Source organism: Ixodes scapularis, unplaced genomic scaffold (genome assembly GCF_016920785.2).
Source record: "Ixodes scapularis isolate PalLabHiFi unplaced genomic scaffold, ASM1692078v2 PGA_scaffold10__122_contigs__length_95168666, whole genome shotgun sequence".
NCBI lineage: Eukaryota > Metazoa > Arthropoda > Arachnida > Ixodida > Ixodidae > Ixodes > Ixodes scapularis.
In genome coordinates, this window is record NW_024609836.1 from 13,382,272 (window position 1) to 13,397,617 (window position 15,346).

At 51.1% G+C, this 15,346-nt stretch overlaps 1 protein-coding gene and 1 pseudogene across 1 annotated transcript; both read right to left on the reverse strand.

Annotated features, from left to right (window-relative positions):
* Nucleotides 1-2,735: 2,735 nt before the first annotated feature.
* LOC120841656 lies at nucleotides 2,736-3,788 on the reverse strand. The gene has a single exon (XM_040212593.1). The coding sequence runs from the start codon at nucleotides 3,786-3,788 to the stop codon at nucleotides 2,736-2,738; it is 1,053 nt and encodes a 350-aa protein (XP_040068527.1).
* A 67-nt stretch (nucleotides 3,789-3,855) lies between these two features.
* On the reverse strand, nucleotides 3,856-5,234 carry LOC115311382 (annotated as a pseudogene).
* Nucleotides 5,235-15,346: the final 10,112 nt, after the last annotated feature.

A 15,346-nucleotide genomic window follows, 5' to 3' on the forward strand; every position in this document is an offset into this window, starting at 1 on the left:
AAGACTGAAATGAGTTAGAAAATCAGCCCCAATGATGGCATATTGAACATTTGCAATTATAAAGACCCATCGGAGCGTACGTCGTAGTCCGAAATCTACAGTTACTGATTTCTCACCGTAGGTGGTGATGGCAGTTCCATTGGCTGCTAGCAGAGCGTTAGTAGTAGTTTTGATTTTGCGGTCTTGCGAGGTGGCAGGAATAACACTGACTTCTGCTCCTGTATCAATTAGAAATCGGAAATGTGTTTGGCGATCAGAAACGAAGAAGAGCGTGGGGCGGCCGGAGGACGAGCCAACTGAACTGGCCGCCGTCAGTGGTTGGTCCGGGTGTTTCCCTGAAAAGAGCAGGGGTTCTGGCACTGGCGTGCGTAGTTACGAAACTTGGATGGTACCAGCATATTTGACTGTTCGGAGACGAGTCTCGTGGGCTGCCGCGAGAGAAATTTCTACGAGGCGATCGGCTGTCTCCTCGAGTCGAGAATTTATCTGTCTGATGCTGGTTTGTGCTGCGTCGGCTCGGGTAGCGTGGCAGTCGCAGAGTTGTCTCAACCAAATGAGTGAGGTGGCGTACTTCCTCTCGGAGTTGCTGAACTTCTGACGTTTGAGTGCTACCTGGAACCAGTGCGGTAGTGGCCACAGAAAGTACAGCAATATCCAAAATTTTGTCCGCGAGCTCGGCTAAGCAATTCAAAGAAATGTCGCTGGACGTCGCCAAAATAATGCGCGCGTTACTCGGGATTTGTTGCAGAAAGAGTTCTCGCAGTATGGTGTCGTCGAAGGAAACTGCGCGATCTCTTTGAAGTTACCGCAATGATGTTAGCAATTGAGATGGCTTGCGGTCCCCTAACTCTTCAGTTGTAAGAAATTATTGAAGACGTCGTCGTTCTCATGCCGTCGTGCGCTTTATGAGCTCTTCTTTGATCTTGTCGTATGGGTGAGTGGCGGTGGGGTTTATAAAAATATCCCGTGCGTCTCCAGCTTCACTTGGTTGGAGGGCGCTGATTACGTAATGAAATTTTGTCTCTTGTCGTGATATGTTGCGTGTTGCGAAAAGAGACTCAATGTGCGCAAACCAGAGACCTGGATCTGCTGGCCAAAAGGGCGGGAGCTTGACCGTCACGGCAGTAATGGCTGAAGGGGGCTCACCGGCAGCTTGCATGGCCTGTGTTTTTTGTCCGGGTCACCACTTGATGTGACTCAATATTATATATATATCACAATTTAATCGTGGAGACGGCAGTGAGCGTTGTAGTCATTCTGACCTGTGTCTGCTCGTGATGATCATTGTACCGAGGGGCTCGAGGAAGACGTTTTCTTCTTCTTCCGCAGCCACCACAATTGCCACTGAAAGCTAAGAAAATACCTTATGTTAGTGACTTGTTGAAGGGACATTTGAGGTATTTTAATGAGTACCATGTACTCCGGCATAAAAATTAAACAACCATTAGGCGACCCTGTATATTGTTAACGTTTTGTTGTGCTTGTTCTTTTTTCTTTTTGCAAAAGAATTTGCAGTTGCAACAATAATATAAATGGTATAGTTACTCCGGTGTTTACTTTAAGGCCACGTGAAAAAAACAACATTGCTTTAAAGAGTCATGTTAGGACACGCGCGTCAATAAATAAATTTTACGCGAAAAAATATTTAGAGCAATACTGACGGCAAGAGATTCCTTTGAAATTCTGTGCGCGAAATCCATATGACCATCAACCAACTCGCCCAACTTTCCACCTTGTTGCAGTTTCTTTCTTGTACATCGGGCCCTTTTATGTGTTTTAACCCATTTAATATGACCATCAACCAACTCGCCCAACTTTCCACCTTGTTGCAGTTCCTTTCTTGTACATCGGGCCCTTTTATGTGTTTTAACCCATTTAATATGACCATCAACCAACTCCCCCAACTTTCCACCTTGTTCCATGACCATTCCGTGAGATGGTCCTTCGCTCAACGAAATGGTCTTTCGCACAACGTGAAGGCGAAGCCGATCGTCCTCTCCTCCACGCGCCCGAAACGCCAAGAGAGACTCACAAGTGGAAAGGAGGTGATCACCCACTAAATTTCGTCTCGCGCCGTCAATATTGCTGAAAAGAAAGGTGTTTTTGTTGTTTTTTTCGCGTAAAAAATATTTTTTTTAAAGACGCGTGTCTTAAGAATCGAAATCGAATTTGGGGATTTTGCGTGCCAAATCAACGACGGGCATCTGGCACGCCCCAGCGGAGCACGGAGGATTAATTTCGACCACCTTGGGATCTTTGGACGTGCAACCGAAAGCTCGGTTACACGGCGCCTCCTCCGCAATAAGCTTCCGTCAGATTGCAGGCACCTGGGCCGGGATTCAAACCCGCCACATGGGGATCCGTAGGCCAGCCTTCTGGTATCGGAGCCACCGAGGCGGCCACGCGCGTCCCACGCTGGCCGCCTTGGTGGCCACGCGTGGGCACCATACTGCGAGAACTCTTTCTGCAACGAATCCCGAGTAACGCACGCATGATTTTGGCGACGTCCAGCGACATTTCTTTGGACTCCTTAGCCGAGCTCGCGGACAAAATTTTGGATATTGCTGTACCTTCTCTGGCCACTACCGCACTGGTTCCAGTCAGCACTCAAACATCAGAAGTTCAGCAAATGACTAAAACCGCTCCATACCGCTCGTCTCCATTTATATTTGAACGACAGATTCCCCGGGTGCGCTGGCCCACGAGCTCGTGCTCTTGTGGGCTCTCGTCTTCTTCTAATATTCAACATCCTCCCCCCCTGTGGCAACGAAGGAGATGATCCCGCCTCGAGCAGTCAAAGGCGCTGAACAGGACGGCGTACTTCCGAGCCGCTGGAGAGTCGTAGTTCGCATGCTCAAGTCACGCCATGTCTGCCGGATAACATCTCCGTTACCCGACCAAGTTTCCATAGCAGACGAGGCGTGTTGTCGCCTTCTACGATGACCACGTCGCCGAACTGTAGTCGAGGCAGTGTCGCTGTGGTACCGGACTTTGCTCTCCTTGTACCCTAACATATTGCGGCAGTATTTGGCATCGAGCTCAAGCACCTTGAACGCTATCGCCTCTCCGACCTTCGAAGGCGTGTTGAGTTTCGGGAAAGCTGCGTAAGGTCTCGCGGGGGAGTAGGGTTCCGATTTCGTCTCCGGCTCGGCAGTGGTCGACGAGAGCGGCGTACCCTGTACTGTCACAGTTCGAGGCGTCATCCTGCGAGGTAGAGGCACGGCCGTAAAATCTGCTCCTCCTCTCCCAGCCTTAACTGCACGTTCCAATTCAGGCAAATGAAACTTGCAAGCTTTCAGTGATTTCTCTGAACATGGCGGTGGCTGTTCTGACTTATCCATTAGCATTTTTTGTAAGATGGGAGTGGAACAGTCGTTCGGTGCAAAAGCCTCGTCTTCGTTTGCATCGCTCTGTCTTTCGTTTTCCGCTCCTGCCTGCAATCCGTCGTCTGCATCTCCTTGCCCTCTGTCGTCGGCTACTTTCAGCTGGGCACCGTCTGCTTCCATTTCGTCCCAGTGGGGTTCATGTTCAGATCGCTTGTGGTTTAACTTTGGCTCTACGGGAACCTTAAGTGAAACGAAGACGGCTGGAAACAGATTAACGGTGGGTTCAGTGCTAGCTGCGACCTTGGGCTTTTTTTCTTTGGGGGTAGTAGGTTGGGCTCCTCTAAATGTCGCTTCACTCCGCCGTTCCGCACGACGCAGTTTGGAGCAGAGCTGTTCTTCTCGAAGTCGCGCTTCCCCCAAACAAAGCTGATCACGTCGTTGTCCCCCAAAACGCGGATGCATTCTACTGGGTTATAGTGGCTCGGGCAATCGGTCCAAGGAAATCCTTCGGTGATGCGCTGGATTTCGATCACACGGTTGCGCACGAACTGCTGCCATCTTGCTGCGTCACCGGCAATCCAGCGTAGGACAACTTCGGAGTCAGTCCAAAATTGAACTTGCAGATGAGCGATCCTTAGTGTTTTTTTTTACGTAGTCAAAGAGATGCACTCTTAGCAAGCAAGCTAGCAATTCCAAACGGGGTAGCGTTACTGGTTTAATGCGAGCGATGCGGGAGCGACTGATTAAGATGTTTGTTTTAAACGACCCCTGCTCGACTCCTATGCGCAACATCCTCCCCCCCCTGCGGCAACGAAGGAGATGATCCCGCCTCGAGCAGTCAAAGGCGCTGAACAGCGCCTTTGACTGCTCGTCAAAGGCGGATGCTGGCGTTCGCAGGTTGATGAACACGTTCACAGTGATCACCACCAGCACGATGAGCACCTTGACTGCTATGGACATGCGCCGCTGCTTGCCAACAGCCCGCGTGGTAACCGCACTGTGGCCCGCAATGTCCTCTCCACGTGTTCTCGCTCTGGAACGCAGCGTCATATGGACAGGTGAACCGGCCTGAGGAAGGCTGCTGCTGCGGGTGCTGTAGGTGAACGAACGCCGACTCGGCTGCACGGCCTCGTTCACGACGGGGGAGCTGCTGTTGCTCAGGTTGAATAGGACACTCTAGGTACTCAGAGGGAAGAATGTCGTAGGTCCCTTCTGCAGCGGCGCACCACCGTCCTCTTTGTCAGAGTTGTCCTCGGGGATGACTTGAGGCTCCTCTTCCTCTGTGGCAGAGAACTCGTCGGTTGGGACGGATGGGGTGGTCGGGACACTGCCGTTGTTCAGCAGCTGCTGAAGCTGCCTCTCGTACAGGCTCCGAATCGAGGCTACAACAGGGCCTGCCTGGAAACCAAAGTCGCGGGGCTTGGCAAACAAGGCGTTGTCTGAAAGCGGCGTGAAGCTGTCGAACACTTCCGGGTGCATGAAGCTGTCGTGGCGTTCCTTGGAGGTATCTCGGACGTCCTCGTCGCTCGAGTAATCGCCGGATGTGAAACGATCGTCGTTCAAAACGTGCAGCCTGTACAACTCAACGAGGAGTTCTTTCTTCGGCGAGCCAGGTGGCACTGACACGCCTCTCTGGTGAAGCGCTTTGATGAGGTTCGCCTTCGTCAAGTTTTCCATTTCTCTTTTACCTGCATTTTATTCGTTTCGCAAAGGAATAGAATAAAACTGTGGACGACAAAACGCGTCAGAGAGCGTCGACGCCTCGCTTAACACAACCCCCGCATACACGCGCGCATCGTCGCCGTTTTGCTTTTTAACGATCTGTTCGCTGAATTGAAGCAACGCTGGGTGAGCTGCTGGGTCCGATGAGGGAAGGTCGGAGATGCCGATAGTGTCCAGTCGCCACATCTCAGATGGATTAGGTAGTATTTCGGAGTACGATGTTTCACAGCTGGTTGTTGAAACGGCGGTGGTGTTACTTCGGTCACTCATTGGACACATGTAGCGGCCTTGTACCATCCATCCAAAGATGGTGTGTACTGCCGTCAGATGCTTACTTAGACGGTGAATTTGTCCAGTTGCTACCTTCCAGTAGACGTCGGAGCCGATAAGTACACCGAACTCTGTGTCTGTCTGTAAACTACGGGGGCCGACGTCAGCCTCAATCAGCCCTTCAGAATGTAGCTGATTTAGGATATCGTTGTCGAGAGGCGGCGTCGTTACAGTACACAGTTCGGACACTTCAAGCGCCTCCACGGTAACCTTTCTTGTTCTGTATTGGCTCTGTAGCGTCAATTCGACACGGCGGCAGCGATAATTAGTTGGGCGTTTAGTGTTTCCGAATGTGTAGATGGTAAGCCCCTCGGTACCGAGAACTGGGCACCGAAGCCTCTCCGAGGACTCTCGTTTTATAAATGTCCGCTGGCTTCCGGTATCCAGAAGAACCCTTACGATTGCGCTGTCGGTGGTGCCTGTAGCCCGGGCCTTCGCGGTTTGAAGCAAAACCGATGACACCCCCGTGCAGTAGTTGGAGCAGTGGTCACGTTGTTTTGAAGGCCTCGGTGTTCGTCTGTACGTAATTCACCGAAACCGGTGAAGCTCGTTCTTGAGTCGACTTGAGGGAAGCGCCATATGTCACAGAGAACGGTGATATGGCGTCCGCTGCAGGTACCGCATAGCAATCGTGTCGACGTACGGCAATTGCGGGCTACGTGGTTGACCTTGCAGCATCTGAAACAACACCTTGCAGCTCTCAATCGGTTTCGTTTCCTGTCGGAAGATATGTCAATATTGCAGTCCTGCAGTTGGTGTCCGGTGCCGGTACAAAGTGGGCATGGCCCGGGTTCCGTTGCGACCGATAAAGTCGGGAGGGCGAGAGCCGACGGAAGACTGTGCTGGGCGCTTGAAGGGCGTGTCCCCCTTCGGTCCTCTTGTGGTGGGTCAGGTAAAGACCACTGAAGTCCTCCTTGACTCTCCTCGCGGCTATTTGGATCCGAAGAAATCTCAAGATATTTGCAACTTCGGCTGAGACGCTGGTAGCGGTCTGCATATCACCTGCTTCGGTTGGTGACTCCTTTTCCTTTATGTTCTGTCTGAACAGAACAGCAAGGTCATTGGTGAGCGATCTCATGAGGACACGCTTGAGAACAATCGAGTATTGAGTAGGTGGGACACCCAAACTTTCAAGGCAGCCTGTGCGGAACTGTATTGAATCATACATAGAAGAAGAAGACGAAGTTTTGAGTTCGAGCAGCTTCCTTTCGAACTTCCCGCAGTTTTGGCTCGTTTTAAAAAGAACAGCGGCCATTCTAGAGCTCACAAGTTGCACAGGCGTGTATTACCACCACCGAACACGGCTGACACCGACAGATCATCGTTTCTACCGGCACGTATACTGAAAATCGGCGCCCGAAGACCTGGGTCGGCGGTTAGGCCTAGAGTGGCTACAACTGGCCTCGGCGGAGAAAAGCAACCCGCGGCGGCAACGGATGAGGCTCTGCAAGCGCCTACAGCAGACGGGAGCGCGCCCTCCTCGACGCCGCTCCACTCGCTGAGCCCTTTTGATGACACGTCCAGCTCACGATTGAATTCAGTGATGGCTTCCCTTGCACAGCAACCAGCTACATCACCTGACGCTCTCATCGAACAGACCCAAGATATAGATTCTCAGGAATCTCTACCTGGAGGAGCGAGCCAGCATGCTTCCACTCCAACCTGGACGGCGGACGACACGCTGGAGATCCCACCACCCAAAAAGGTGAAGGCCGCCCCGGTCCCCTCCATTAGTCCTTACCCGACCCCCTCTCCCGATCGATCATTCCGCGTACACATTAGACCAAGCGTGAGGTTCGATGTCACCGCCGTTCTCACAAAATGCATACAGCATGTTATAGACCAGTGCCTTGGCACTCGGGGCTATCAAGGGTTCGTGATCCACAAGGCCTCGAACACCATAACTGTGCACCTTGCCTCCATAGAGGACGCCGATAAGATCTGCGCAATTAGCCGAATCCCTATTAATGCCGACAACCAACTGTCAGTCCAAGCATACTTCGCATCTGGGCCCAACGTGCAACGATGCGTTGTCTACGGCCTAGACCCCACCGACTCTTGTGCTACGATCATACAGGACTTGAAATCCCAGACTCACACCGTGCTCGCAGTTCGGCGCATGGGCGCTAGCACGACTTACCTTGTCACGGCACAAGGACCTCAGACCCTACCAGAAAAGTTTTATTATAACGGATGTATTGTACGCCCGAAGCTCTACCGGCCCCGTGCTGTGTATTGTTATCGGTGCTATCAACTGGGGCACCTGCAAAAATATTGTCCAAAAGCAACCATTGACCCTGAAAGGACAACATCAGAGGGCCAGCCACGCTACCGATGCGGTCTCTGCAAGACTGATGAACACGAAATAACATCTTCGAAATGCCCGACCAAGCAGAGGGCCTCAGCCCGTGCGCGAGGCCGCCTCAAGAACATCTCCGCGCCACTTCTTCTTTACAACAGTTTCCAGGCATTAGAGTCCGCGGAAAACACGCAGCCAGAGGAGGCAGAGGAGACAGCATTAAAGGGTCCCTCGTCGTATGCCGCCGCCCTGAAGAGACCTGGAAAGAAAGGTCGTCAATCGGCCCACCTCACCTCTGGGAATCCCCCAGAGCCAACCGGAATTCCCGTGACACAGGACGATCTGGACACAGAGATAGCGCAGTTGTCACGGCAGATCGAACTTCTACGCCAGAGGAAGGCGGGCGTCACGGCTCGTCGTAAAGAACGCGCAGCTACGCCACAACATGCAGGCACGCAAATATCGCCTGCTCCTATGCCACTCCAGACGGAAAACACGACCCCCTTTGATCCGGCCTATTGGATGGCCGTACTTGACACCCTAAACAAATTGAAGCAGCTGATAGAGACTTGCCTCCGCCATGGCTAAGTCTCAACAGCAACCGGTCGTCCTACAATGGAATTGCCGAGGGCTCCATAACAAAGTTGGAGAACTCAAGACCAAGATTCTTTTCGGCAAACTTCATGTGTGGGCGCTCCTCTTACAGGAATCTAATAAACTTAGCGCTCTCGCACACTTCATTGGCTATCACACCCCTTCGATTCCGGATAGACGAACAGGCTCTCACTCAGATAAACCAGGAAAGGCGGCAATATATGTCGCAAACCATGTCCCTCAAACACCGGTGAACCTCCAGAGATGGTGTAATCAACAGCAAGAGGTGGTTGCAGTCTTGGCACGCCCGGCCAAGACACCCCTGCTTCTTGCGTCATTTTATGGGAGGCCACGGAATGCACCCTCCAACCTAGGCTGGCTTCATCATATCAGGACCACCTATCCAGGCATTCCCATACTCATAGGAGGAGATTTCAATGCCCCACATATCTCGTGGGGCTACAACTACAATTCTAAAAGAGGTGTAAAAGTCTATGAAGTCTTTACCGACTCCAACTTTACGCTCCTTAACCATCCCGACGTGGCAACTATCCCAGCGACCCGTACTCATGCACCGGATCTCACATGGTGGCTAGGGCCCGGATCTCCTTCGTGGACACCTTAGCCAGACGGGTGGGGTAGCGACCATTCCCCTATCTTAATTGGCGTACACACAATGCACCTGAAGAAACTGCGCCGCAAGATCAGAGTCACACATTGAGACAAGGTCCGTTCCGACGACCGTGCTAAATCACTTGACACCACGACCCTCATATCGACTCTACAATCTATCCTCGCAGACAGTACAACCCTTACGACCGTAGACGAGGACCAGCCTACACCCGACTTACCGCTACTCAAGCTGTGGGCCGAGCGCCGCCAGGCCGAGATACAAGCCAATCGTAACCCCCTGCAACCTGAAGGTCGCGCCTTGGTCAATCAAGTGACTGCGTGCGCTAGACGACACGAAAAACGATTATCACGCAGCCGGTGGTACGGCTGGTGTGACAGCCTCGGCACCGGGACTGGGAACAAAGCCTTATGGCGAACCTTCCGAGCCATGGAACGGGGTGGTCAACAGGCAGACCCATCGGTGAGCATTCGGCTGGCGCTCAACCTCACCCACGAGGAGTTCGCGAAAAATGCGGCAGTCAGTTTCTTCCCAAACCACCAACAACCTCCGACCGACCCTCCTTCGAATGAGGCAATGGACACTTTGGGCCTCACTGATCCGTTTATGAAAGCAGAGCTCATCACCGCCATTGAAGCAACAAAGAAACACTCGACCCCCGGATATGACAATATCCCGTACGAGCTGTTCAAGAATTTAGAGGGGGAAGCTATTGATGCCCTCCTTCAGGTAATGAACAAAGTATGGGCCGAGGGCATCATACCACCCGAATGGAAACACTCGGTGGTGGTGCCTATACCCAAACCAGGCAAGCCATCGACCAGTCTTCAGGCCCTCCGACCTATTTCCTTGACACCAACGGTCTGCAAGCTGTTTGAGAGGATGCTGGCTACTCGACTATCGTGGTGGCTAGGATACCACAAGAAATACCATCCCACGCAAATTGGATTCAGAGCGAATTTGGGCACGGAAGACGGCCTGGCCATCCTGGCGGATGAAGTTCTACATGTGTCGCCCCACAGCCATTTAGTGCGAACAGTGGTGGCAACCGACATTTCCAAGGCATATGACAACATCCAACCCGAAATAATCATCAGAAACATGGAGACCCTCGGCCTGCCCAAGCAGGTAACAAAACAAAAAGTGGTGCACTCCTTCTTATGTTCTCGGATATTTTCGGTTCGGGTGGACGGACAACCAATTGGCTTTTTCACATCAAACCGTGGGGTACCGCAAGGCTCCGTCCTTGCGCCCCTGCTTTTCAACATTGCACTCATGCCTCTGGCATGGAGCCTACAGGACATCCCCAACATCAAATTTCTTATTTACGCAGACGACGTCACACTGTGGTCTACCCACAGAGACCTCAACACGCAACGACAACACTTACAGGACGCTCTTGATGTCCTTCACGCATATGCGCAGTCCGCTGGACTTGAAATTTCTCCCCAAAAGTCCTGCCATACGCAGGTGGCCAACAAGTCGGGCAGGAAATTGGCCTCCAAGTCCAACTTTCATCTCAAGATCAATCCAACGACTATACCTGAAACTGAAGAACTGAGGGTGCTTGGGCTTGACATGCATCAGTCTGGCTCTGGTACCCACTGGCTCCAAAAGGTAAAAAAATCGTCGGCCACAACTCTGCACTTGATTCGCAGAATCGCACCAAGGAGCGGCGGAGCCCGGACTGAGGAGGCCCGCCGCCTCGTGCGCTCAGTTCTCCAACCACGTCTTGTTTACCAGGCTCAGTTCCAACGACTAACCTCTCAACAATGGGCAAGACTTGACGAGGTCAATAGACATGCCATGAGAGCAACCACGGCACTCCCTCGTCTTACCCCAATTCCAACACTGCAAGAGCACGCTCAGCTCAATACTCTCACGGAGCTGGTGAACCAGCGCGAAGAAGCAAGAATACTCAAACGCAAGCACATTCCGGCGGCAGCAGCTCTTCATTCCTACTTCTACGGAGGGCCTCCCCTGACTGCGACACTGGACGACATCCCACCGTGGTGTTATACTAATATCACCACTAACAAGACAACGAAGCTTCGACGAAGCGACCAACCAGCTCCAACCACTGAAACCAGCATTCCTCAGGGCCAATGTGTGGTCTACACGGACGCAGCAGTTCTGCCGCAGGGAGGACGGGTCGCTTTCGTGAGCCCATCACACCCCGGGATTCAAGCCACCTGTAACTACAAGTCGGACACACCAGACTCTTTATTACTAGAGCTACAAGCTATACACGACGCGATCAAAGCTGTCATCGGTGTGCCAGACATCAAGGGAGCTCACATATACACTGACTCGCTAAATTCAATTAAGCATTTGAAACAAGTTACCCAGACGCTACAAATATGTCAGCAGATCCACATTCTACACCAGAAGACAACCATCAACATAAAAGTTTACTGGGTACAGGGGCATAGTCAAGACCATTATAATCTCTTGGCTGACCACCATGCCCACCACACTCAGCCCTTACTTGACCTCCCACCCGCTTCCCTCCCTTCTGATCCCCGGTCCGACCTCATAGCCCAGAAAAACCTCCTTAGACGGGACACACGCGCTTTAATCCCTCCGTGTGTCTGCTCCCTTCCCCGTAAACTTTCCCGGGTGGAGGAAGTTTCTCTCCGGAGGCTTCGGGCTGGGGCGGCCCTAACACCTTCCGTTACATGGACCTGGGGACACACACCTGCCGACCCGGGAACCTGCCCTAAGTGTCCGGCCCCTGTAGCTACGGCGGATGCTCATCATCTGCTGTGGCTCTGCTCCGGGACCAAAACCACCCGTGAGAAGATACTTAGCGAGGCCGGGCTAAAGGGTCACCCACACAATAACTACGCCGAATGGGTGAATGACAACAAGTATATCAAGTCGCTTTTGCAGTTCCTGCACGACGCTGGACTGCACTCCTTTCTTTAACCCCCCCCCCCCCCTATTATGCCGCGTGGCACATTTCACGAATAAAAAAAAAAATCATACATATGTCGCAGCTGCGCGATGTTGATGGAGCTGTTAACAGGTGACAATGCCAGTAATTGGTCGATGTGCTCGTCTACAAGAAGGCTGCTCCGGCCAAATCGTTCGTGAAGAGCTTTTATGGCGAGGTCGTACCCATCGTCCGAGAGCCCACTCGATTTCTTGTTTCGCCGGTCCGGTTAAATACGTCTGCAGATAATTGAATTTCTCGATGCGTGGGAGCTCGACGTTGTCGTGAATCGTCGCTCGGAAGCGGTCCCAAAAGCCTTGCCAGTCCCGAAGGTTCCCCGAAAATGAGGGTATCTGTAACTTCAAGAGGGCGACGGTACGTGGTGTTTGGCGAGCGGGTGCGTGGGCCAGACCTCCTGTTCTGGCAGAAACTTGATCCCGGTCACCGAGGGCTGTACCGTCGTCCGATACTTGGGATGGGTTGCTGGCAATGCGATTTCGAGCTAGAGCACAACGAACTCGTGTGACGGTGTGACAGATGTTCATGTTGTACTCGAGCGTGCCAACAACCTCGTTCTCTAGGTTCTCGTCATCGACTAGGTCCTTGATCTCGCTGTCTAATTCTTTTAGCTGCGCTTCTTTTTGAAGAAGAAAATCGAGAAGTACTTGCAGGTCGGTGAAGTCGGGGTCGGTGCCTCGCAGTAGATCGGTCAGTGCGTTGAGGGTGCGGGTAACGGCCGAACGGATGACTCCGCGCGTTCTCTTGATACGGGCCATGGATGTCGGTTATCGTGGTGGGGCAGGAGCGGTCCTTCAAAATATCCTGGGTTTCGGGCACCATGTGTGAAGAAAGGACTAGAACCGCTCCATACCGCTCGTATCCATTTATCTCAGAACGACAGATTCCCCGGGTGCGCTGGTCCACGAGCTCGTGCTCGTGTGGGCTCTCGTCTTCTTCTAATATTCAGCAGCAGCCTCGCTGGGAAAAAAAGTAAAACGCTTGTCAGGCAGGTCATGGAATACGCATGCGCGATCTGGGGCCCCCACTCTAAGCAAGATGCCCTTAAATTAGAAAGAGCGCAGAGGCTCGCTTTGCGCTTTATATTTTCTAAATATCGTCGATTAGATTCGCAAACGGCTTTGTACTCGAGAGCCAAGCTTTCGCTACTAAAGGCTAGGCGTAACGAGAAAAGGTTAGAATTTTTTTACATGGTTCTTAATGATTATCGGCAAATAGACAAGACAGCTTACTTAAATCCCGATGCGCCTAGAATTCCGCGTAACAAACATAGCCGTGCCCGTCACCAGCCCTGCTGCTTAATAATAATAATAATAATAATGACAATTTTATTGCAAATGAACATAACGTATGTTAAGTCTGACCTGCCTAAGCCACATTGGGCTTGACTGGCAGCGTCTTAAAATCAGTGAAACCATGCCGTTTGCAAAAGGAAACATGTAAAATAAAATCCACACAAAATCAGAATAACAAAAGCAAACTAGTGAGCACTTTACGATCTAAAATTTCTCAGGGCTTTCTTGAGCTTGTATTTTGTTCTTAAATTTAGAATACTAGAAGGTAGTTTGTTCATAAATGCTGGTACATAGTAACTCCGAGCTCTTTTTCCAAATCTTGTCGAACATCGAGGTATCCGGTAACGCTCTTTGGGTCTAAGAATACGAGAAGGGACATATGGAACTTTAAATTGACTATCCCAAAAATGCCTATGAACAACAGTTTCCATCAAGAGCGAGTTAAAATCAGGCAAATGCAGTGCTTTAAACACATCAATGTCCTTATCTAGGCATAAATCATAGGAAATGTTTTTTTAGCAAAGAACGCATAATTGAATTAATTCTAATTTGCCAACGCAGAGAACAATGACCATACACGGTAATACCGTAACGGAGCACACTGTAAACAAGAGCATGTACAGTCGGGGACAAAAGTCTCCAGGACGTGCGAGATGCGGATGAAACGCATCGCTCTGCCATCTGCCGGCGGGTCGCCTGGTTTCGAGATCACACAAAAGCGCATGCGCGTCCTACTCTGCCTGCAAACATGTCTGTTTTCCCGCTCTTCTGCGGCACAGTGACTAACTCGGAATCGGGCGCGTGGTACCGCCTCGGAGATAGCGCTGGCGGCTGACGAGCATCTGCTACACATTCCGAAACTCGAGATACCGCCTGGGACATTTCGCCGCATTTCGCCGTGTCAGCGCACCTTGCTTTATACCAGTTGAGCTTATCGCTCAGTTGAGATGCCGTGACTTCTTGCTTGATATGTGCCATGTCAATAAGCGCTATCTCCGAGGCGGTACCACGCGCCCGATTCCGAGTTAGGCGCCGCGCCGCAGAAGAGCGGAAAAGCGCACATGTTGGCAGGCATAGTAGGACGCGCATGCGCTTTTCTGTGATCTCGAAACCAGGCGACCCACCGGCAGATGGCAGAGCAATGCGTTTCAGTCGCAGCTCGCGTGTCCTGGAGACTTTTGTCCCCGACTGTACAACAATTTTTCGAACCGATAGTGGCATAAAATATCTCATGTTGTATAGCAAACAAGACACTGCACGAATTTTCTTACACACATGAGCAAGATGAGTGTTCCAGGTTAGGTCACTGTCAAAGAATAGGCCAAGATATTTTATAGAAGATATATGCTGTATAGGCTCACATGCACATGATAGGCACCTGGACGTATGTAATCGTAAAGGGCTTCAAAGACTATTTGAAGTATTCCTTTAAGTTTTTTCCCCTAACGATAAGCGGGTGGAACTCTCTCCCCGAACAAGCAGTATCGTGTCAATCGCTGGAATCTTTTCGTTTTTATCTGGCATTTGATGACGTGGGCAGCAATCGTTGAAATGGCATGTTTATTTAGTTATTATTTCCTCCTTTTTGTCGCGTCATGACTTCCAGCCAGCGTCATTCTTCCATTGTTGTATTTATTTCACACTTTTTCCCCAGTGCCGAATGATTTTTCTGTAATATATTTTAGGACGAGTTTGCAACCAACGCAGTTGTAAATTTTTTGTTGTTTGTCTTCGTTTCCTTGTTGTGTTCTTTTCCAGACGAAGTTTCTAATGTTCTTTTTATTCTTTTATTTTTTTCCATCTGTGTTTATCAAGTCTTTTGTTAATGCCCTCCCTATCAGAGTCCCATGTAGGAACTGGAAGTATTTTAAAATAAATAAATAAAAATATTGAACACCACATTTTCTCCAATTTCCAGAATCTAGATGGCACGTCGAGCAGCCGTCATTCGCTCGATCTGGATTCTAAAATAAGGAAGAAAGTAGGAGGTTCAACGCGCTACTTCTAAATGGCGCCAGCGTAGCGGGGAGTGACAAAAACTCGTGGTCTCCCTTACATTTCTTTATGAAAGAAATGGACTCCCAAACATAGTCGCCATCGGTCAGAGGAACTTCCTCCTTCCTCTCGCGCAATCGGTGCTCGCGCTGGCGCGTATTTGGCTGTGCAGCGAGTGGCGCTCGAAGCCTCTCTGAGGTA